Genomic DNA, 26,190 nt, shown 5'->3' on the forward strand with positions numbered 1-26,190 from the left:
GTAGACCTGCTACTTATGAGTTGCCTGAAGCCAGGCAAGTCACATCACTGTTCTGTTTATAAAGGAAGGGAGTTAAACTAGGTGATGTCTAAAGTCAGAATTGCTATATGAAGCAAAGATGGAAACCCTATTTAAGTAGCTGAGTAAAATGTGGTCACATATATTCTAATGGGGCATACGGTTTATTTTGCTGTTGCTATTGAAAGATGAATTCTCTTTTTAATTCTGTCTTCTCCTAAGAATATGATAGACCTGAGGTGAAAATTCTATAAAGCTCCCCTTGGTATAAAATCTAGTATAATGAGTTTTGATTAACCCAAGGTAGCAGAAGAGACTCTAATGTTACTACTAATCTGAAATAATGAATATTCCACTGAAACTCTACTTGGCCATGTCTGTAGGCTAAAACTGGGAATTGGAAGGGATTCATTTCAGGAAGGGGGATCTTGGTTCAAAGACACTGTTCTTCCCCTTGACCTTAGAGAAAGAGCTACTTGGACCAGAGGAAGCCTAGGAAAGACAAAATTTGTCACCTTGTTTTTGTTGCCTTCAGAAAACAAGAGCCTTGATATAAATGGTTTAAAGCTTTATTAAAGTTCATCTAAACTTCAGGTCTTCTCAGTAGTATTCTCTCTAGGACATGACCGTATGAGTGAAACATCTTTGAGATTTCATTTTGTCAGTTGGCATCTGTCAGAACAAGACAGCTTAATCACATCTCCTTTTCTGATGCCAAACATTTGGTTTCTAGTACCTGCTTTCTGCCCCTTTTAAAGAATAAAGGGAGGCACTGTGATGTCTCCTGTATCACTGGGTACAATATGAGAATTCTTTGCCCTTTGTCCTCCGCCATCTCTCCCTATTGATTGACTGAGTCATTGGCGGTTTTTCTTGAATTTATTATACTTGAGGGAAATTCGATGTACTTTTAAACTGTATGACATGTATCTGTAAAGATAGTGTTATAGAACTGGAGAACAGAACATTAACTACATCAAAAACAGTGTGATTAACTCATTTATTTGCCAGCAGAACTGAAATGGAAGGGGGTGTGGGGAAAATGCAAATGAATCTTCATATTCGGACATCTTTGCCATTAAATTTTGAAGTAATAGCCCACAAAAATCCCAAACTTAGGTTTAATTCTTTCCTAAGGCCTTCTTTAAAAAAATGGAAAGTGAATTTTCAGAATCGCCTTCATTTAAGTGGAGAATGCACGATATTGTCTAAGCAAGGTATGAAGCTGATTTAGTATGCATGATTTTTTTCAGTTCTTTGTACACATTCAATATGGTTACATTTTTGCTTAGAACATATATATTTTTCTCCCTGAACTTTTCTCGATTGCTTTTTTATCAGGTTTACAAATCAAATCAAATAGGTATATTGCAGAGCTCTGTGATATTATTTTCTGAGCTTATAGCCCAATGTATTGAATTATGCTTGCTCATGTACTGCTCTTGCTATTCTCTCCAGATTGAGAGAGAGTGACTGTGGGCGCTGTAAATTCACTTGGCTTCCAGCATTACTGGTTAAATCAAGAGCCCCATTCAAGCTTAGAGAAGAGACCGAACAAGTGTTCATTACACAAATCAATTTGGTCAAAAGTAAAGCACAGTGGGTACTCAACCATTGCTCACATAATATTGTCAACTTAATCAAATAATGCCTAGAAGACATTCACAAGCTTTTCTCTCAGAGAAATAACTTGATTGGTGTTAGAGAAAGAAACAGCTGGCTTTTCAAAAATACACTTTTTATTTATCACTTTTAAGAACCTTATGCATAAAAGGAAAACAAGTCTATAGTATAGATACAATATTAAATATTCAATAGGCTAATGGTGAGGAAAATAATGTTCCATTAGCTTCCTATGTGTTGGCTTTTTAGGAGGCTAATGGAAGGCTTGGAGATACTCAGTAAAATTACATACAGTTGTAAAATAAACTGTTTGCTGCTCCTGCTGGGTTTTTTCCTTATTGAAATATATTTAATGTCCTAGATGCAGAATTCTCTGCTCTGCTCCCAGACCTAGTAAAGTGTGGTAGTCACCAGAGAGACTGGCCTTTGACTCTGTTCCTTCACTGTATGTGCATTCTTTTGTGGTCTCTTTGGTTGTCAGTGGCATCTATCCACTTTGAGCCACTCATTCTTTTGTTTGCAGGTAATTGCCTTTTCCTCATCTTCACTCACCCCAGAATATATTTAATTATTCACTTTCATTGTTCTGGAGGCAGCAGTGAAGCTAATGTTCACAGGGTTAGCTATATCAAACCTAAAAAAGGTGCTTTTCATATCATTGATACCATGCCACAGCCCTTCTCCTCCTACCTTAATCCAATTGGGCATATAATTTAAGGGATGATAATCCAAAAATCTAGGGAGGCAGCATATATAGAGGGGCAGGAAGTGTGGAAAGCATGGCTTCAACCCTCATCTCTGACACATCCTTACCCTGGGCGAATCACTTAACCTCTAAATGATCTAAGCAACTCTTTGTAGACTTGGCGTTCCAGAGACTGACCTGCTGTGGAGGCAAGAATTTCTGTAACCAGGAGTTGCCTAAAGGAATCAAATCTTAGTCCTAATGACTATCCATATCTTATCCCCATCAAAGTCAAGACTTGGTCTGTAGAAAAATATGAATATTAACAAATAACTAGATTGCCAGGCATGGTGAACTTGAGACTTGGGACAAGGAGTATTAATAGGCAAAGAGAGAAGACAAAATTAAAAGGGACAGCCAAAAGGCACATATTTTTATAAGACTGCATTCATCCTTTGATATAGTCACCGCTGGATTGGTCGATGCCTAAATCCAATTTCACTGGGATTAGTTTTGGGTAGCTCTGAGCTATTCATTGAATTAGGAATGATTATGGACAGGGAGGCGGCCCCTAGCTCTTTATTAAAGTCCTTGTGAAGGCACTAAGTGATCTTCAGGAGATTAAAGCCAGCGGTGTTTTCTTAGCATTGATAACATACAGAAGTATCTGGGGAGTTTGTTTATTAAGAAATACCTGCAGCAAACATTCCAGATCCTGATAGGGATTTATCACAAGACCAAAGCAAAAAAAAAAAAAGGTATTGCCCTTGTAATGAGCTTATTCAGAAACCTCTAGTTAAGCTTTTGCAGAAAGATCCACAGCCCTATGGACCCACTCACATGTTCAGGAGCCTTCCTAATGTCATGGTAATATTGCAGCTGGATGCTTAAAAAAGCAGGTTTAAGGAATAAAAAGAAAATGCTATGAAATCATGATTTTTCATGAAAATTCTTATTTTTCCAGAGCCTAATTCACAAGCTTGGGCTCTCTCTTCTTACAGAACCAAAGAGTTTAGATCTACAAGGGACTTTGAAGGTAATTAATTTGAATCACTTCACTTGGTCCAGCAAAATTGATTTGGCAAAGGCAACACATCTAAAAAGGAGGAGAAATAGGATTTGAACTCCGGGCTCATGTTTGAACCATAACTCCATTCCCTGTTCCTTCCAAAAAGGCCTGGATTCAGGAGAATTACAGCCTACCACTTAATATCTGTGTAACATTGGGCAAGTCATTTTTTCCATTTACAAATGAATCAAAATTCTTAATCTTACCTTTAATTTATAGGATTTCCAGTTTGGCATTTAATTGTAAATTTTAAAATTTATTCTTTTTCTAGTTTTTTTAATTGCATATCCAATTCATTGATCTATTTTTTCAATGTAAGCATTTAGAGGTATGCATTTTCCTCTACCATTTTTGCCATAGAACTTTAATGTAGCAAACAACTTAATTTAGTTTAAAAATTAAATTATTTAAAATTTTATATGCATCAGTTATAATGAGAATTTCTTTATAAAATAAAAAAGAAAAGAAGGTGATTTTTATAAAAAATTATCAATCTCTATGGTATATACCTGGGCAGGCAATTCCATTAGTTTTTTCATTTATAAATTAAGATAGAATTGTTTTCATTCCTGCCACACACATTTGTTGGGAAAATCAAGATGAAGTTTTGTAATCAGACTAATATTCAAAATATAGGTGCTATTATTAATTTAATGATAAAAACATGCCTTGTCTTAAGAATCATGTCAAATATCCAATTATAAAATATAGAAATTGATTATGTTTTCAAATAATTTCAGATTTCCTTTAAATGATGAATTCTCCTAGCACATTTATGATAAATTTACATGCAACTTTTCTGGAGTATATTGTAAAAAGTATGGTATTCCTGTATTACATTTTTCTCCTTGGAGGAAGAACTAATGTATTAGTATAGCATTAGACCCTGAGTCAGGAAGACCAGAGTTGAAATCCACCTGCAAACAATATGTGTGTGAGCCAAAGCATGCCACTTAGCTACTATTTGCCTCTGTTTCTTTACTGTAAAATGGGAACAATAATAGCACTAACCATCTAGGATTATTATGGGGATAAAATTAAATTATTCTTGCACAACAGTGTGCAAACCTTAAAATATTTAGAAATATACAAAAGGGAGCAAAAGAAAGTTCAGAAGGGTTTATAGACAAGGACAGTTTTATTACCATTATATGACATGTAATGCATAGATTTAAAATGTAACAAGTTTATTCAGGAATCTAGTCAAACCTTTGCCAAAAAAAAAAAAGGAACACTCCTTTGGATGCACTTGTTTCTTAAAGAGCCTTGCTCCTATCATGGTAATGTTGCAGCTGGAGCTTGAAAACATCAGCAGACTTAAGGAAGAAAAAAAATGCTATGAAATCATGATTTTGATGAAAGTTTTTACTTTCATATAGTTTTATTTATAGTTTCATATTCCATCTTCCCTCTGGCCTTTGTAAACCAAAATGTTCATATGTTGCTTTTTAAATGCATAACCAAAATTTTAAAAAACTCCATGTTTTAATATGCCAGGCTTCCATGGCCTCCAAACACTAATTGTTTCCATCTTTGCTATTTTTATGGGTATAAAATGTTAAAATCTCAAAGTTGGTCTTTAATGTTCATTTCTCCTATTAGCAATAATTTGAAGTATTTTTCTATTGTGTTTTCATTGACTATAGAAGGACAAGTATAACGAAATAATGGGAAGTCATAGAAAAAACGACTAGTGTTTTGACTGAATCCTTCTCATAGGTCATATCCTAAAATAAAGCAGCAATCAACAAACAAATAAAAATCCTGCTCACACTATTTATCAAGATTCTCCCATTAAAATTATACCTTCAGCAAATTAGAAGAAAAATATTTCCAGTATAAAAAATAGTAGGGCTCTTTTTTCTTCTCCTACTGGTATTAGTTTGTAGTTATGCTGAGCATTGTATCCTTATCAGCTACCTGAGAAAGGTCCCTCTAAGAGTTAATGAGCTTTTCCTTTTATGCAGTGACATTGAATTCTGAGTTGTTCCTTGTATGTATTCATAGGTAAAGTGCACAGAAAAAAAAAAAAAGCCATTTAGGCCAGTACCCATGGACATTCACTCACAATCCCTAGTAGGAAAACAAACAAACAAACAAACACCAGAAAATCAAATACAGACATGATAATCTCTAAGAACATTTTAATGTTCTTTTCTTCACCCACTTGTGGTTTGTGCTGTGTAAAGAAGGTTTTTTTTAAAACATACACAGGTATTCATATATGCTAACTCATGGACACTTGTACCAATGCATGTTACAAAATGATTAATTAAGCGTTGTATGTTTTTATCAAAGAAAACAACACAAAGATTTCTCCAAAGTACTGTTTGACTAAAGATGATTAATTTTAATTTTCACATGAGTGACACAATGCTATTAATCATTTAATATGTTTAATCATAATCTCTGTAATTCCTAATTAGGTTTATTAAACTGAAACATTCTGTAGTTGTGTTAAAATTTAAATGCAAGTAAGCCTTCTCAGAAAAGGAAATAACCCATTTTGCTTTGTATTTAAGTGATAATTTCAAATGAATGAATGGATGGGTGGATGAAGAATGAATGAATGAATGAATGAATGAATGAATGAATGAATGAATGAATGAAAACATTTATTAAGCGTTTACTAAGTTCTTAAGACTCCACTAATGAAAAATCTCAAAGTAGTTTCTTCACGTCACCATCGCTGGTCGCCTTATTTCCAATAAGGAAAATGAACTTTGATGCTATTCTCAGGGAATTAGTGCTGGGTCCTGGTGGTCACAAGCTACATTGATTGAGTTTGGCCTTTCTTTAGACACTACTTGGGAGAAGAACTTTTTGTTCTTATTTTGTCTTTCAATTCATTTATGAAACTTTTCTAGTATGTCCTCAGCCCAAGTCTTGGTCATGTCATTCCTTTTTGTCCTCAAGGAGATCCTGCTTTCTGTAACAGAGTCCTGACTTTGGTACCTTTAGTTCCCAGAGTAAAGTGCTTGCCTTAGCCCTAAATGCTTGATATGTTAGCATCTCTAGGTTCAGGATGGGGAAAGTAGGAAATCAAGGAAAGAACGTGGGTTTTTAATACTGATTTTTCAGAGTTACATGAACTATTCTACAGGGGGCCTTTTAAGATTCTTCTTAATGTATAATTAGATTGAATATATATATGTATATAGTGTTTTCATTGACTTTAGAAGGACCAGTATATAATGAAATATAATGAGAAGTCATATATATATATATTTACATAGGATATGTGTCATTAAATGTAGTCAATCAAACTATAAATATAAGTATACATTTATATATACATGTGTGTATACAGATATATTTTTTCAGTAGTGTAAGGTTTTAAACTCTTTAAATATTCTGACAAAGATATTTTTCTCTTTTCATCCTTCTTAAATTAGACTCATTTGTTAATTTGAAATAATTTTAAATTTCTGTTTGAAAACTTTGTTTACATTTTAACAGATGTTTTTTGATAAAAGATACAAGTTCCTTCTGGGAATGGTTTCTGAGGACCTTTCTTTTCTGAGGCAGGTTGTAGAAATAGAAGGTCATGAAGAATTCTGCTCTGAGAAGTAGTGGCTTTCATTGTTTAAGGAACACCTGTCACTAGAAGTATGGGATGCAGCAGGAGCTTTTCTCCATCATTTATGATTAGAATAGAAAGTTAGACGGAAAAGTTATAGATAAGAAATATCCTTCATTTATAAATGTTAACTCTATGTGGAGTCAGTAGAACTTTGCCACTTGGCACAAAATTTAGAGTGTGCTAATAGCACTCACAGACTGTCATCGGTAGAGAAACAACAAAGCTTAGTACATATTTAGCAAGAATAATTAGTGAAAATAGAAAGTCTTAGGTGGCCAACTGGGATGATTTATCCATCCTGTAATTACCCATCCTATAATATACTCAGGTACCTTAAGGTCCCTCTGCCCACAGTAGAGTAGCATTCCAAGCTTCCTTACCTACTCATAATACCCACCAGTTTTCCGGCCACTTGCCTTGGGTGAGGTTTATGGATCTTGTTGCTGGCAGAAAAGATACTTGGTTAAAGCTATTCCATAGATAAAAGTTCTCTCTTTCTCCTCTTCTTACCTGGAAGAAAGAACACAATGGAATCAGAGGAAGCATGGTTCTGACCCTTTAGAGCCACGTAAGATTAGTTTAGATTATTACTTTAATTAGCTATCTATGTTTAAGCAAAGTGATAGAAACTTGTGATAGATAGAAACTACTGACCAAGAAGAAATTCACTTGTTGAATCATTTAACAATACTGAGCACAAGTCCTGGACTTGTGTCCCAGTCTCAAAGGAATTTGAGTTCAAGATATAAATTAGTGAATAAGAAAAGAACCTTTTAAGTGACCTCCAGGGATCAGCCATGGTTATATGAAACTAACTGATGCCAGCTCAATATTAATTAGAAATATTCTAAGTTGTATCAATTAATATTAATGTGTCCCAGGCATAGAACTTTGTTGTTATTTAGTTATTTCAGTTGTATCCAATTCTTTGTGACCCCAAGTGGCATATTCTTGGCAAAGATACTTGATTGGTTTGCTGTTTCTTTCTCCAGCTCATTTTACAGATAAGGAAACTGAGACAAACAGGATTAAATAGTTTACCCAGGGTCACACAGTTAATAAGTATCTGAGGTCAGGATTGAACTCACTACTTTCTGACTCAAGCCATGCTCTGTACACTCTGTCAACTAGCTCCCTGTGGGACCAAATTCTGGCAATAGAAAGACAAATGTGAAACTAGACTTCAAAAAGCTTACATTCTAATAGGGAAGACAACCTGTACATATATAAGTAGACAGAAAAACATGCAAAATTAATAAAGGTAGTTTTTTGAAGAGAGGGCACTCACAAGCATTTCAGAGAATCACAAAGGCTTCATTGAAAAGATGGCACTTTGTACTGAATGATAATTATCTGAAAATTTGCCTGATAAGACTACCTGCTTATATTTTACTTTTTAAATAAAATTAGGTTTTTTTTATAAAATGGGGCCTGGAAAAATTCATAGTTTCAGATCAAATGGGCTTTCTCAGAAAGCCACCAGAGGAAAATGCTTTATAATTTTAACTCCAGGTGAATTAAGAGATCTGAAAGTCTTATTGGTGTTCAAAGCAGCTAAAAGGATTGATTAAACAGAAAGCTTAAATAATAAAAATCCTAATAGCAGATATGACTTTTTTTTCCTCTCTATTTTCTTTGAATGAAATTTCATTCTTTTGATATGTTTCTGGAAATATCTTTATTCTCCTTTTATAGGATTATGCCTTATAAGATAGAAGAAAGTATTACTAAATAAAGAAATGGTTAAAAAAGGAAACATTAAGTTGGTCAAGTTCTGTGTGTGCAATGCCAAGCACCTGGGTCATTTTTTTCTTCCTCTTCTACAACATCCCCAGTTTTATTTAGCTAATATTTTATCTGAACAGACTCAACAGTGATATATACACCTGCCCTTACACACTTAAAATGGGAATGAACAGGGCAAACAGATCCTTCCTCAGTCTTTCATAGTTCCTTTGCCTGATTTCTTTAATCCTTGCATTCATCCATTATGTGGTGCTATAAAAGATTGATATTAGACCTGAAAGTATACTGAAGATCTCTTTTACTTTCTCTCCCCCCCTTGTCTGTCTGTCTGTCTGTCTGTCTCTCCCTCTCTCTCTCCCCTCCTCTCTCCCTCTCTCTGTCCCCCCCTCCCTTTCTCTCTCTCTCTCTTCCCCCCCCCCTCTCTCTTTCTCTTTTTTTTAGCAGACAGATGATGCAGCACAGACTGATGGCCAGCCTCAGACACAACCTTCTGAAAACACAGAAAACAAATCACAGCCGAAGCGGCTGCATGTCTCAAACATCCCCTTCAGATTCCGGGATCCAGACCTCAGACAAATGTTTGGGGTAAGTATATCATCTCCCAGTTTTTATCTCTCCATTTTTGGAGCTAATATTCTTATCATCATATAAGTGTCTTTTATATGTGATGCTTAGGAGACATGAGGACTCCTTTAAACAAAAAATGTTCTAAAGCCCAGACCTAGATGCTACAAAGTCTTCCCATTTCCCATGGGCTGTGTCTTAGTTCCCTTAGGCACTTCTCTTTCATTTCCCACATATTCCCCATAATTCTGAGAGTCAACCAGATGTTCCTTTTATAGGGAGCATTAGTATCAAAAGAAAAAAATGAATATCAAACTGAGTTTGCATGAAGGAATTTTGGAGTCATGGGATCATAGAAATCCTTGTGGAGCACTTTAAAATGCAAGTAGCTAGATGGGGGATAAAAGAAGGGATTACCATCTGCAGCCTGGGCATCCCCCCGAGTCACATTGAGGCTCTGAATCTCACCAACTTTAAAACAAAACAAAACAAAAAAACAAAACTATTAATACATTTGTGAGATAAATGTCATAAAAATGATGTGATGACTCTCACAATATATATTATTCTTAGCCTAGTATATATGTTTTGGGGTTAATAATTTTTTTTCTTAAGATTCAATACAATTATCTAAATACTCATCTGTCTCTACTTAGGAGAGAAGGAGAATTGGAAATTTATATGGTAACATACATGCTTCTGATAAAATATCTAAGTAAGGATAAATCTTAAGAATTAATTCTGGAGTTATTTGGCTTTGCTTTCATCTCGGTAGCACATTAGTATTTTTGAGAGAGAGCAAGTATTTCAGAGATGTCCACAATGACTTTATTTAACTCAAATTTAGTCTTCTGTAGCAGCCATCACAACATATAGAAAGACATTTAGGAATACTGATTGTTTAAACTTTCCATAAAGTTAGCAAGTAAGTCATCAGCCTCCATGAAAGAAGAGTTATCCCAAGTACCTTGTTTCCCATCAGGGAGCACTAATAGTGGAGGCTTTGAAAGGTAAACCATGTGTATTCATTGGTCTGTGAACAGTGGGGACCTATTTCCTCTCCCTCTGTGCACATTTCCAATAATTCAGCACCCCTAAGGGTATAAGCATGACTGGATGACAATGTCAGTCTTTTATTAGATACAGTTGCCTAATTTGGCCTTGACACTGCAGCACAAATGGGAAAAAGTAGATTTTTTTTTCTGGCTGGTCAATAGGAATGCACCCTTTTGTTTGCCTTTAAAGCCTCCTTTAGCTACTGTACATGTTTTCTTCTAAAGTAGAAACTGAGATAGAGGGAAGAATGCAAGCAAAATAATGGGAGCAGACAGTAGAAATCCAAATTATTTACCTATAGAAATATTACTACCATTTCTATAAGGGAAGGAAATAGGATCCAATCTAACTAACTCTAGCATTTTTTTTAATTATACATGTTTCTTTGAGACTGTATTTGGCACAGCAGCAGAATAAGAACTTAAAATAAAAACAACCCAGACTTGAATTCTGACATTTTAAAGGGGGGAAAAGTTATTCTATGAACTTTCTCATCTCTCATTTGGTAATAACATCAAACTCCTCCATCCTCTCAAAGCACAAAGGTATTACTAGGCACATTCAGGCCAAAGATTAGTTTTAATAGTTCAGTATGTTAAAATGGAAGTTAAACATGTGTAAAATATTGAGACAATTTTAATGGTAGGTAGAGGAAGTCCAATATTAATACATGTGGGTTTTCCAAAGATGGCTATCTGTTAGACATCTTATTTCTCTCATCAAGAGTTGTTGACTTATGGGTCATGAAATATTGCCCCCAATGCAATAAATAACTCAAGGCCAGTTAGAATTTTGTAGTACAGCCTGAAAGGCAAGCAATCTTTCTGAGCTTACATTAGGTCTTGCTGGAAATAGCAAGAACATCTCTGCTGCCAAATTAGAGAAATAGCTGAATATTGATGAGTATCACCAGAGCAGCTCTTTAAACCTTGTAATAGAATAATAAGTAAAGGTAAAAGGAACACAGTTTTGCCCAGAAAATGTTTGTTCAAGTTATAATAACTTGCATTAGTATAAACCATTTGGAGTCTTCTTTTCATCTGCAGGCAGCAATGTCATCAAACCCAGGATGAATTTGTTTGAAGTTGGTGGAAGTAATGATTCACTAACTAATCTTTGGTATACAATGAGTTAAACAATGTTCCTTAGACATTATTCAGCTCCCAAAAGGCAAAGACTCTATTCCCTGCACCTTTATGTTCTCTACAATATTTTGTATATAGTAGTCATCCAGTAAATATTTACTGAATTAAATAGAGTATAGCATCTTTACATGGTGTTATTTCCTTTATAATTCACATTATGTAAGTAATAATTACATAGTGGGATAGAGATACCCCCAATAAGTGTCTGTAGTCTTGTTTTCTCTCCTTTGGTCATCTGGGCAAAGAATACAGGAGACACAAAGGGAAAGTGAAGTAATCCCTCTAAACAATTTGAAAGCAAGAAGATAACCCAGCATAGGTTAATAATATCCAGCTGTTTTGGAATCATATAGATGTAGCCTCTGTATTCTTCATTGGATCCTTTTTAGAATTATTTATATTCTAAGTAAAGAAAAGTACAGAAGTACTTTTACTTTTTGCCTGAGAAAATGACTTTCCAAATGAGACTAGAATAAATATGATTAATATTTTTATGAAACTTACCATAATTTAAAGTCTGATCATATAGCAAATGGTTGTCAAAAGTGTTGTACATTTTGTTTTTAATTAATGCTTTTGGCATCTTTTCAGTATGACACTGATAAAGTTTATTCTATGCACCATTGTCCCTTGCTGTCATATCCTTTTTTGAAGCATATGTTCCAATAACTCTTAAATTATCCTAGGTCTTCCCTTCCTTCCCACACTTTGCTAATGTGTTGGGTCACAATAAAAAAAGACAAATTTATTTACAAAAGTTTATGTAAGCATGGCATTTTATGAACTGATATTGAGATCTTTTGAATCATTCTTTGTATTTCTTAATAATTATACTACAAAGAACATTGATTCTGATGGTGTAATGTGGTAATTGTTTTTGTTCATTTCTTCTCTTCATAAGCCATGCAATCTCTTTCAGGTAGAAATGTTAATCATTACAGGTATCAACAACCTTTCACACACTTTTAGAGTAACAGAATTTCCTTAAACATTCTTTATTTGCCTTTGAAAAGACAGCTTGATTTTCCTCAAGAATTCCTTGATTCTGGAGCCAATGATTTCATTGGTGCTGAATCTGCTTTAGGGTTTGTAAATCTCATCCATAGTTACTGTGGTATTGTAGTTGAACTTAAACTACTCAGAAGCTATTGATAATGAATATATTTTAATTTTCAAATTTTCACACTGACTTTAAAAGCATCCTTATGTTGTTTTGCTTATCAAAACCAAAGTCTTGTACTTGAGAACATATTCTATTAAAATGTCTATTTGAGTTAGGAGACTTTCAGAACATGTAGATAGATGTTTTGCAATCACTATTTTGTTACTCAGGAATGTATATGATAGCTACTTTCTTGTTCATCCCCAACATCTCATTTTTCAATGCACTGAGGTCATTCATTTCTTTTGGACACTCTTATTGCATCTAGGACTGCTAGACACTAAATATATGTATTTGAACTGACACACAAACTGACCTAGAAAATTTTGTTTCTTGGTCATGATATGCAATGCTTAAATTAACTTTAGTGTTAAAACAATTTTTTACTCTTTTTTATCTATGTAGTTTTTCAGAAAATTATTACTTGATCAAAGAAGATCTATAACTGCTTGATATATATTTCCTCTCCTTATTTTGAAGCTTTTAGATAATGCTCTGATGTATATAACAGACTGTTTTTACGGAGTCTGAGATATATCATAATAATGTTATTGAGCAAACACTACTTATATCTTTGTCTTGTAGAGTATCGATTTACATTGAAAATACGCCAGATGTCTTTATATCATTACTCAAGAACTTCTCAATTAAATTTTCTATCATTCTTCCACTACTTGTCTCAAAGCTCTAGATATTGTAGACACTGAGTGGGGCATCATTTTGGAACCCACATAAGTTACAAGTTGAAAAGTATCTCAAGTACACAGAATTATTGCTCAGTTAACTACAGGATCTTTCTACTCATGGTTTTCTTCTTCTCTTTACTGACTCCTAGTTTCAGGACAGGTGTTTCTTTATGTCTACTCAAAGAACTGTCATTAAATGACATTTGTTATACTGAAACTGGAGGGCATTGCTTTATGATTCTCTATCCACAAATTCATCTGTTTCTATTCTTCCAATCCTGAGATTAATTTGCTACAATCTGTGTTTTTCTTTTATTCTAAGCAGATAGTAGAAAAATCTACTGCTTCCGAGTAGCGTAAAGAAAGCCATAGGTTATGGGGTTAGTCTTTGCTATAAAATTGCAAATTTCCTGTTGAAAGGCAAATCTTTTATTTTAAACAGCTGATTCATTTAAGAAAGCTTTCCACTACTGAAATACAGAACACTGGAAAAGCCCAACAGAAGAATATTCTATAAGAAGAATAAAGATCTAAATTTACAAACTGAATAAATGTACATCAGCTTCAAATCTTTTTTTTTTCCTTACCTTTTTTTTGGAGAAGAGCATTCATGTAATAGGCATGTTGATCACCATAATATAACCACCCCTCTAAAATAGCCTATATAGTCATTGCATCATTTCTGGCCAAGTTATTCGTGTGACACATTTTCATTCTACATACAAGAAATACAGCCTTTTTATGCATAGTTTAGCTTATTTTCTCATTTCCTTACTGCTTTATTCTTTCTCTTCTTTGAAGCTAATAGTTGCTGTATCTGAAAAAAATATTTTTTGGTGAATCTTTGGATAAGTACATTGAGAGAAAGGGCCACCCAGTCTCTGGAATATAAAATAATTTATACTTTAACTAACTTTGTCCTACATTTAAAACTTATCTTTTTTAACTTGTTGAGCAATTTATTTTTAACAGGTTCAGTTTCTACTTATATGCAAAATAGTTTTTTGTGTGTACAGTCTTGGAATTTAACCCTGTTTTACACTGTACATTGCCAAACAGTGTTTACATCCCCCACTTGTAGAATCATCTTGATTTGTTATTACCCAATTAATTTAAGTTGCCAGATTTTGTTCTAAATTTTCCTATTACTTCCTCTACATATGCATGTTGATCATATGAAGTCTTATATATTATTCACAAGGTCTTAATCAAATGGAATTTCTGTATTCTTCCTCTATACATCCCACCCAAGCGCCCAACCCCTAATTAGTGGTTTCATGTTGCCTCAAGAATATTTGAATTAGAAAATAGTTTGGACAGATAATGGATAATCTGGGTAAAGCAGGTATAAAAGGACAAGTATTTTTAATTAATTAAATTTAACTTAATTAAAGCAAAAATAAGTGAAAATCAGTCATAAGTTGAAGGTCAGAATATTGTTTATCATTATGAAAAGAGTAGTTAACTTTCAGTTATTCCTGGATGTCTTCCATCTTTTTTTGTTACATAAAGTTGATATTAAATTCTAGGATGCCTCTTTGGCCATTTAGTATAACTCTAGTAGGTCCATTCTCAAGGAATAAACTGGGCTCCTGACCCAAATGTCAGGAAGTGAATTTTGTTGGGAACTTTTTTGAAACCAAAGGAAAATGAATTGAGGGCTTGTTTGATGTTATATTGTTCATCTATGCTGTTTTTATGTACTATTCCACTCCGTTAATGAGTATCAAACATACATGGACACATATTTCATAATTTTTTCATAAATTTCATAAATTTCATAAATTTTTCAATTTGATAAACCTATTCTAGATCTAAGTCTTGCATATAAGTAAATAATACTGAGGGTCAGTTCTTATGAAGCCCCATTTTTTCCTTCCCTGATAGTTTTAAAGATTATAGTTCTAGTAATATTTAAAGATATTACATTGTAGATATTGTTTACCCAGAAGACAAATCAGAGTCATACTCATATTTTGAGTATGACCACTGTTACCAATATAATTCTTCTTTCTTCATGTATATGAGGGAGGAAAAAGTCATAATATTACCTATGAATTGCCAATCTCCTGCTCAAAAGTAATATTGCCAAAAACCTTTCTTCAACAGAAAAATGAAATAGGCCAATGCTCCTAAACCATTACTAACATTATTAATATTTTGTTTGTAATTCATTAGCAAATAAATCACCCCCACTGGACTAGACATTGACTTCAGGATTTCACAATATGGGAACTTAGTAGTTTTTCTTGGATTGTTCCTCTGTGCTAAGCATACCCTTTAACTGTGGAATATAAAATGCTGTTTATGTCTTTACTATACCAATCTTTTTGTATCTGAAATAATTTCCAGTTTGTGTAATATGATGTGTTTTCATTTGCTCATGTTTATATGATATTTCTGTTTCTTTGCAGCAATTTGGTAAAATCTTAGATGTTGAAATAATTTTTAATGAGCGAGGCTCAAAGGTAAGTTGTCTAATTCATTTTAGGGTATTTTAGGTTTTTTAAAGTATTTTTATGAATAAGGGGGAAACAACTGCACTGATATAATAAAAGTATGGTATGTTTTTAAGGTGTAATCGAAAGGAAATGATTTTAGAGATCTTAGTTTCCAAAATATTGTTAAATTTATTGGATCTAGCTTAGTATGTTTTAAGAGGTAGATTAAAAGTATCATTGAAAATTATTTGTGGTTTAATATAATAATGTTAGTTTATGCTTTTGTGTTTTTGTCTTTTAGTGATGACTGGTTTATATGCAAATGAGTTGGCATTCTCATGATAAAGTTTTCTATAATGTGATTTTCCATATTATTGAAGTGCAGTTCTTTTCCTAGATAGTAAAGAAACTTCTAATACACCAACCCTTTGAAAACAATCATATTTTATATATAGATTAATATTTTGAATTTTCTCATTATTTTTACCTCATATTTACTAGGAAGCTGAGTTTAAGATAAATTTTCTAGGGACTGAAAATATAATCAAATATTGGTGGGAAGCTACTATAAAATCATTATTTGTCAAAGAAGGCCAAACTTTTCCCTTTTCTTCATTGCCAGATTTTCCTGAGAGACTAGGAGAAATCTCTTTCTTAAGGACTATAGGAACATTCTTATTCCTCTTTTACTTTAAATCTTTTCCTAAAATCATCCTTGTGCTTTAACATTCACATGAAAATGCTTACACTTCTTATTCCCAAAGCGTTGTTTACAGCAGGTGATTCTTATGTACCCGGATAATGGTCAACTCAAAGTGGAGTTTAGTTATTCCTAGGAGGAGCTAATAGGTAAAATATTTTTGTTGGTGTAGTCTTCCTATCACAGCCACCATATTATATTTAAAAAAGTGACTTAAGTAATTTACTGAATGATGTCTTTGCATCTTGAAAAAGTCTAAGACCTGGATGCCCACCTTTCCCCAAGGCATAAGGCAATTTATTGGGTATGATAAGGACTTATGATAGGGAGGAATTTGTGACTTAGACTATTAGAAACTTCAAGTCCTATTTTCTTTTCCATATGGCAGAAAACCTCAGTGGGAGGACTATCTCCAGTAGTACAAATGGCAGCCTACTGATGCTTTCTCTTCCTGGAAGACTTTTTGTTTAGATCCACATGGAGGTCCACCCAACATCTGATCTCTTGGCATTGTGTTCATATATCAGTGGAACACACCAGCTTAAAACCAAATTATCTCTTGTTCTTGCTAAGTGACTGCTTCATTTCTTTTTCTATTCATACATATCTCTCACAGCCACCATGAACTTCTTTCTTGCTTGTGGAGTGAGCCACAACTTTATACATTTAGAGACTCTGCTATTCTGTGATGGACAGTAATAGAGCATTGTTGAAAGAATATTGATATTAAAAAGATGGAGAAGCTGGGTGTGAGAGCATCATTAAAAGCACCATGCAATTTTCCAAAGGCATTGTGGCCTGCTTTCAACTTTTTCAGTTCTGAGACCAAGCCATCCCCCATTGTTGTGTTGTCCTTATGCTGTTGGAACATGTCTTAGACTTTATGGACTGTGGTGATGAATCATGTGGTGAGAAATCACCTCCAAGACAAGGAGAACAGCCATTTCTTATCATACTTCTTGGACCACAATGTCAGAAATGAGCTATGGTCTAGGCTCTAGGTCTAGGTCTAGGTCTAGGTCTAGGTAGCATAGGCATTACTGAAATGAGTTTGTTGTAGGTATAGTGGTCCACAATCAACTCTTTTGTGTTTAGCCCCTCAAAGGCGGAAAAATAATTATTTCCTTATTATGTATGCTCTAAGACAGAAGTGCCAGATATACAATCTGAAGGCCACACGTCACCCATAACATTGTCTACTGTAGCTCAATCCAGATTAAAATTTCATTGAGAAATATTTTAAAAACAAAATAAAACATATAGTGTTACATTTTTAAAATTAGGTTAATATGCAACCCATAAGGATTCATACAGAGAGATTAATGGTCCTCCCTTCTATTTGAGTTTGCCACCCATGGTCTAAGAGATTCAGCCGTCTCTCAAACAAATATAAAATTAACTGAAGGGGAGAATGGTGGGGAAAGTAGCACTCTTTCCCTGTCACAATCCACAAAATATTTATTATTATGAATTATTATGAGTTCATTATGGCTTTCTTTTCTGCTGCCTTAAAAACCAGGCATAATATGTCAAATGTTTTATAGTAATTTTTCTAGCAGTTCAGTTTTTTGACCATTGATTTTTAAATATCATAGATTTATCTCAAATATTTAAGAAGACATAAAAATTTTTATACTAGTAGAATGAATTACATTTTTTGCAATTATTTTTGTGAATTCAGTACATTTAACCCAGACCTAATGTTATGGCAAAAAATATAAAAGACTAAGTTGGATTTTTACAGATTTTTTTTCATGACCCCATGTCTGAAGAATTGCATATTTTTAAATTCTGAAAAGTATTGTCTACATTTTTGCCAGTAGATATGTGTATATAAATAAGCACAAATACATTTATATATAGCCATCTATGTATAAATACACATGACACATTTTATTCATAAGCCTGCTTTTTCTGAGCTGTTCTGAGACATTAGAAGAATATCATTTGCAATTCAGAAAGTACAATGATTTTGCTATTTTTAAGGTTTACCATCATCTCCATGATTTGCCTGACACTGGGAACCTTAGGAAGAAGCCCATTCACATTTGCATCTCACAAAATATATTTTAGTAGACCTTTTTTTTTTTTAATTTTTGATTGGGAAGTATTTAAAAAAGTTTTTCCTAATAGTTGTAGAGCATTCAATATGTCGACTTAGTAAAGAATTACTTTTGTAGATGTGTTTATCAAGCCATTTCTTTAACATAGCCTAAACATTAAAGAAGGTAGAACAGTGGTACCATTCTAAATTGGGGCATTCACACAATTGGGGATATTTTATTTTCCTTTAACTGATATTTTATGAGAGTTTTATTTGATAAAGGAAACCTTATTTAAAGTAAAAATATCTATTTTTACGGGTGAAAATTATAATGACTTCACTTGCATAATATGTTAGAAAAATGTCAGCAAATGGATAAGTTTGTTGAGGGCCAAAGACTAATCCTGGATATTTATTTTATATTAAATATCATTCCGTCTTAGGGATACTCCATTGGTATTAAATGAAGATAGTATTATTATCCTAGGAATATATATACCATGTTTTATTTGTATATGAAAAACCACAGAGCATGATGGATAGAGAGATGCCTTGTGAGTCAGGAAGACCTGGAAATTAATCCCATCTCTACCTCTAATTTGTACTGGCTATATCAACCTGGGCAGGTCACTTAACCTTGCCATACTTTAAGCAACTATGCAATTATTTTGTTATTGCTTATTGTTCAGTCATGTCTTAAATATATGCGTCAGCATTTGAGGTTTTCTTGGCAAAGATACTGGAATGGTTTGCCATTTCCTTCATCAGCCCCATGTTGCAGATGAGGAAACCCAGTTAGACAGGATTAAATGAATTGTCCAGGGTCACACAGCAAGTAAGTAACAAGACCAAATTTGAATTTCGAGAGATGATTCTTCCTGACTCCAAATCCAATCCAATGCACTGCCTCGTTGACCTAAAATTATTGGCTGTAGATAAAATACTAATCTACATTTATAGAGGAAGTTTCCTTTCTGGGACCTCCTTCTACCAATGATATTTATTACAAGCCTATTTTTATTGCCCTTTGTTAATATGTATTAGTATTATGCAAGTAAGAATGCTATAGGTTCTAAAAAGAAATGATAATTTAAAAATAGCCATATAAATTTGGATTTGGTTTGAGATCGACTTTAAAGTATTTTAAGTGAGTACTCCTAAAATAGGAATACAATAATAATAGAAATAAATTTTGATTTTGCAAGTAAAAACTTAAATTACCTACCATTTTAACTGAATTTCTATTGCATAGAGCAACAACCTCTAGGTTTAATAGCTACTAGGAGGTACATCATGTTCTTCGAAGCATGGGGTGGGATAGCAAGTTAAAAACACCAATATTCATGAGTGATATCTTTAGAAATCACATAATTTTGTAGTCATAACTCAGATATTAAAATGATTATAGGATAATAGCATTTTAGCCTCAGAAAGAACCTTTGAAATCATCTAGTTCATCCCTCTCATTTTACAGAGTAGATAATTGGCTTACTTCGACCTTTCTATATTACCAGTTCCTAGTAGGCAGTAGGTGCTTAGGAAATATTTGAATTTGATATGATGTGCCACATAGGACTAATCTGCCTGAGGTTTTAGGCTTTAAATTCTTTTCTTCCCCCAGGGGAATTCTATCCAGACCTTTGAGAAGTAACTTATATTCCTTATATGTTGCCAGATTTCTTTGACTCATGTTTTCTTAGACTTTCACCATATCTCCCTCAGAAATAAGATAACTGTTGAATGTTTTAAATGCTAATAGGAAGTTACTTGAGATTCTATTCATTTCTCATTCCAGAAAGCTGCAGGATCATCTGGGGGAAACAATTTGCTCTTATTCAACAGAAAAAAGGAATTTTTCTGTAATACATAATTGGGGGTTGGGGGAGGACAAGCTGGAATGCCTTATCCTAGAAATTCCTAGTACCCTCTAGAATTATAGCACATTTATAATCCAGTCTAAGCAATGCACCTTGGGTTCTGAGTTAGATAATTTTAGCTCCTGTGATGCTTGTAACCAGGTAATTAATTATCAGAATACTTCCTTCTCCTTTGTGCTGTCAGATTTAGCTTTAGTGCCTTTTATACTTCTACTCTTCAGATAGCTTTCTTTCTAAACTGACATCTTATCTTGGCTTGGCACCACCTTTTTGTTTCTGTTACCCAGGGGAAAGTATTCATCATCTGGCATGAATGAACTTTTCAATTCCACCTTACATATAGCTCTTTCTTAAAAGTCAAAGACCAATATCTGATACTACATAAATTTCTGTTATCCTTTTTCATTCCAATCCAAACCAAGTGGAATCTTTCCCACTCCTTCAGTTTGAGTTGAAGGCCACATACCCCAATATTAATCCCATTAACATTGTCATTCTTGCTATACAGCTAGCTATAGAAAGTCCTATCAGAGCAAACCAAAGATTTCTTTTTTCCCAAAATATAAAAATATCACCAGCTATGAAATGTTAAAGAATTTGACAGATCTTTTTATTACTTAAGGGAATACCTGATTTTTGATGAGCAAAGAAAGAATTTTCCATAGTCTCTCTTTGCTTCTATATGAAGCTTCTGAAAATCTGCTATGTCTCTTAGTCTTTGAAAACTTTTAGGTAGAAGAATGGAATTCAGTCAGGTCTCATCTCAATTAGTGAAAATAATGAATCTTATGAAACAGTTGTGTTGTTTGAATTTGTTTTGGGTATTTCCATTGGATTGAAAACAAATACCAAATTTTGCACAATTTAAGCTAATCGTAGCATGAATTCAAAATACATGCAAATACTTAACAGGTATTCATATTTATACTAATTGGGACCTATCTATGCTGACTGACTTCCTAACACTAAATAATACAACACTCTTAATGCAGTCAGAATTTTATTCTTGGTCTTTTTCCTAGGACATGCTTTCATTGAAATTTTCTTAACACCAGCTTTGCCAAGTTTCTATTGTTCAGTCCAATAACTTGCAACTGACATTTTTACTTGATAATGTTTGACACTAGAAAAGCAAAATCAAATAATTTCTTTATCACTTAAATACATTTTAAAACCAATTAAATTTGCAAAACATTATAATCATATTAGAGGAGTTTCCTTCCCAGCCTTTTCTCTAAGATTCAATTCTCAGCAAATTTTTATCACACATTTGTCCTCCTGATGCTTCCTTTGAGTCACTTTGATTTTTCTTGAGATCAAACTGACATTACCAAAAACTTAGTCCTCAACTTTGAATAACATAATCTGATTTAGAAGAGTGAGTCAGGTAATCTAAAATTTCAAGCTTGGACAGTTAATATTGTTTTAAGAAATCAATAAAATAATATACAATGTCATCCTTCATATATAAAATCTTTTGAGCCACTATATTTAAGACATGTGCTCAGAGCTGATAGGATTTTTTGCTTTGTTTTTCAGTAGTGGCATGTAGATTTAACCCAAAACATTCATAAATTCTTGCTTAAATGTTTAGCCTTGTGACCAACAGCACATACTTGTATCATGGCTGATAACTTGAATTCTGTGGCAATGGAAGAAAATACTTATAATTGGTCCACCCACCTCTGGGGGGATAAAAGCCTGGTTTAGGCTTTACCTTACTTGAAGAATCATTCTACCTTTCATTCTAATTGTAGAGTATAGCAATAAATTTTAGGAGCACTTCTAGATTCCTCTTCTTGGCATTTAAACCCATAGATGGTTAAGTTCAATCTACATAATAAAAAAATTGCAACTCCAAATGGTTAGTTCATTAACCATTTATTATGAACACATTTTGTCCAATATGAAAGCTTCATCAAGTTTTAAAACAGTATTCATTAGTAATGATAGTACCATTAACCTCTGCCACGTTTAGTCCCAGTTTACCAAGTAAAAGTTGGGGAACGAATAAAGTTTACACTGAAGTTGTTTCAAAGGGTTGGAGTAGGTTTCTGAACATAAGATGCAGATATTTTTAGGATTTCAAAAATAATATCATTTGGGGGAATATTATTTTTCTTAGATATCAGAGTAAGGAAAGAAAGCACGTTTTAACAGTTTTAAGTTTAGTGTTTTAATTAATGAAACTGTAATAAAAATATGCCAGTAATTTACTTTTTTTTGTCAACTATTAGCAACAGGGGAGGTGCTTAGAACAAATGACAAATAATGTTTTCTTGACAACAGTATTTGTATTGACAAAGAACTGATTTATAAAATAACAATGTCTCACAACTACTCAGCATATACAAGCATTTCTCTCTTCTGCTAATAAGGTAGTAAGGAGGGTAGGCAATTGAACTTGCATGCACATGACCTAAAAAAGGTGTTGATGTAAAATGCTTAAACCATTACCTGAACTATTTGCATTTTAGTTGAAGTTTATATTTACATCAAGTGATTTTTGTTTATTAAATTAAAATGTTTAAGCTTTATTATGAAAGATCTTTCATTTGTGAGGGTTTTAATTTATTTTTAATAAGTAAAGGCTGTAGCATTTGAACAAAAAAAATTAAATAACCCTAGTGTTGCATGAAGAAGAAACGTTCTTACAACCACACAGCATGACTGTAGGCAATGTTTTTAGAGTATACTGGCATTCAGTGTTGAATTTTGTGCACAATTTAATTTATTTTATTTTTTTAAGATCTGCATGTCAAAAAGTGGTTCCCTTTATCTTCTCATTATTTCAGTTTTTTTCTCTGTGAAGACACTGTAAATTTATTTTGATCTCATTTTCTTTCTGTTAGATTTATTTTCCTCTGTAGTGACATTTTAGAAAGGTATTTTTGGTATTATTTGAATTCTTTAGGGGGTATATCTAACTGGTGAAAGAGAGGAAAGTTGTTCACATTTATCTCTTACTTATCGCACATCTTAGTACTCTTATAATTTCTCTAATTTGCATGTTACAGAAATGAAGCAAGGACAAGAGATAGAAATTAAATGGAGAGAACATTTAAAAAGTGATCATTGATTGAAATAATAATGTGCATGTTGTTTTCCCCCCTTCTCCCTCCTGCATGCAGGGATTTGGTTTCGTAACTTTCGAAAATAGTGCCGATGCGGACAGGGCGAGGGAGAAATTACACGGCACCGTGGTAGAGGGCCGTAAAATCGAGGTGCATGTTCAAAATATTTTCCTTTTCATCTTTTTGATAAATGTCTGCTTCACTCTCATACGTTGTTTCAGATGCATCATTGGTGTCCTGTGTGTGCGCCCCTCCCCCCCTTCCCATTGTTTATATATATACATTTATATATAAAAAGGAAATCTGGCCTTACTTGTTTTGTTTTGTTTATTTTATTATTCTCATTCTTATTGCTGAAAGGTGGATGACAGAAATGAGACAAATGAAAGCTTAATCTTTTGAACTTATTTTCAATGTTTTGTAAATCAATGGGTGCAGTAGATTCCAAACAATAGAAAAAAAAAGCATGACAGAGCAAACCAAAAAAAACAAAGCAGCTTTTTTTTTTTCTGCTGCAGGGTTGATGAGGGATCCGCAGTGGCTTTTTTTCCTTTTTAAAAAGCAAATTGGGAAATACGAAGCATTACTTTAAAAAGATGGAAGGAAAAAAGAAACATTTTCTACGTTTTGGTTCTTAAAAGAAAAAATCATTGATCAAAAGGCACGTTTTTAGGGTTAGTAGCCTTTGCCCTCTCTAGAATGAAAAAAAATGGGGGAGCAATAAAATATTGACATAACGAGCCTACTTTTTCTACCACCGGATCCCTCTCAACACTGCCTTAGGATGATAATTGTTAGAATTTTAAAAAAGAAAAAATACCAATTGAAAATGCTGTAGTCTTGGAGTAAGATGTTGCATATTTTGCCTTTCATTTTCCCCCTCGACGGTAGCGCTTAGGCCCCTCACCAAACTCTCAGTAACCATGGTAACTGTATACATACCCATGCTGGCGATGGTGCTGAATGGTAAGTGGAGAAGTCCATCTGCCGTTTCACGTATTTAGCGCTGATATCTATATCTATCTATCTATATATATACCACGTGAATTTTTTTGACTTGTTGTATTAAGTTTTCTTGATGCTCTATTTTTTTCGATATTGGTACGCCTGTAATTGAGTGTACGTTTTAAGCAAGCCACTGACTGGACTGAGGATATGACTTGGTGCACATCTTACTCAGATTGTAACTCCATATTGTGTTAAATAATTTGCACCCTCTTTTTATCCTTTTGTTAGCTGTGATTTTAAAGCTTGAATGATTTTGTTAATTCTTGCAATGAAAAAGGCTCTTGTTTCCAGTGTTGAATGCTAGATGTTGCTTTTCCAATGGTACTTCTCTTCTAAAGGGTTATGTTGCACACTGCTAAAATTTGTTTGTCCCTTATTTTGACATTTTCTGTTTCCTTGTACCTTGTCTCTTCCCCTTCTACTTCACTGCATGTTCCTTCATATAAGAGATTTTTTTTCTGTTTTTAAATATTTATTGTTTCAGTGTTATCATGGAGTACACGCATGCTTTTTAATCTTCAATTATGCAGTACCTTTTAATTTGCTTTTAATGTCTCTTTATTAAACTTTTAAATGATATGATGTTGCTTTATTGAAATGATTTGTAAGTTTAAATGGTTATGAACTAAATGTAGTTATAAATAGTATGATTTTGTTATGCACCTATTGCCTTTTATAAATTAAATTGCATTTTTATATGAATACTAGTAGCCATAATGCATGCAATTAATAGAATTACAGCTTTGCTCAGCAAAATGTACTAATTTGGTTTTCTATGTACTTAGGTAAATAATGCTACAGCACGTGTAATGACAAATAAAAAGACAGTCAACCCTTATACAAATGGTAAGTACAGTTATACCTTTCACTGAAAGTTATGTTCTTCCTTTGAATTAAAAACAGAAGCAAGTAGGGAACTCGTTAAGCAAGACTTGTCTGCCTCATCACTGGAACGCGTTTTATTTTACCAGTTTGGTACAGTATTACCTCCTGAACAAATTAGATGATTTACAGAGAAACTGCCCATTTGATGGTGAAGTTGAACACACAGTTCTTTCTTTCAGCCCCTCCAGGGTGGTCCCATTTGAAGGTAATATCTTTGTTGTAGCATCAATTAGACTTGTTAGGAGCAAGAAAACAGCTGTGGAAAGAAAATTCTGGCCCCCCCCCTTTAATTTTTCCTTTCACATTGACCATATCATGAAATCATTTTACTACCACATTAGTATTTGACCCTTATTTTTAACTCAATTTGATTGGTATTTTGCACCAGATTTCTAGCTGTTTTTAATTGGCTAGAAACACAATGAGCATAGCCTAACTAAATTAAGTAAAAAAGAGTAGACCATGCAAGCAAGTGCCGCTCTCAATTCTGTCATGGAAGTCCTTTGTAACTGTAGGGGAGGAGGAAAAGACAGAGAAGTGAAGCATATCCTTATATGTTAAACATTCATTCCATATGATTTTTTCTTCTATGTCAGAAAAAGCTGTTTAGAAAAGTTTTATGAAATCTTCCGAAGAATGACATCATAAATTTAGATTTTTTCATTGTTAAGCATTTTTAAAATAAAAATTCAACACTGGGCAGTATAATGACAATTGATTCTCATTTTGCAATGACAACTCCTAACTTTATTTTCTTAATTATAGACTATTTACAGTTTTCTTTTTTACTCTCAAGGAATAGATGGCAAGGTTTTTTTTCCCCC

General features: G+C 33.4%; 1 protein-coding gene across 47 annotated transcripts in view; it reads left to right on the forward strand.

The window, feature by feature from the left end:
* The window catches only part of RBFOX1 (RNA binding fox-1 homolog 1), a 2,817,840-nt gene that overhangs the window by 2,673,278 nt on the left and 118,372 nt on the right, over positions 1 to 26,190 (forward strand). For 38 of the 47 annotated variants that reach the window (XM_056804033.1, XM_056804032.1, XM_056804031.1 and 35 more), the window contains 4 exons: positions 9,166 to 9,309; positions 15,752 to 15,805; positions 23,531 to 23,623; positions 25,267 to 25,327. In XM_056804033.1, coding sequence (XP_056660011.1) covers positions 9,166 to 9,309; positions 15,752 to 15,805; positions 23,531 to 23,623; positions 25,267 to 25,327 — 352 coding nt within the window. The remainder of the gene's footprint in view (positions 1 to 9,165; positions 9,310 to 15,751; positions 15,806 to 23,530; positions 23,624 to 25,266; positions 25,328 to 26,190) is intronic. The other 9 variants (XM_056804034.1, XM_056804051.1, XM_056804038.1 and 6 more) reach the window with 2 other exon arrangements.

This window comes from Monodelphis domestica, chromosome 7, assembly GCF_027887165.1.
Source record: "Monodelphis domestica isolate mMonDom1 chromosome 7, mMonDom1.pri, whole genome shotgun sequence".
NCBI classification, from domain to species: Eukaryota; Metazoa; Chordata; class Mammalia; order Didelphimorphia; family Didelphidae; genus Monodelphis; species Monodelphis domestica.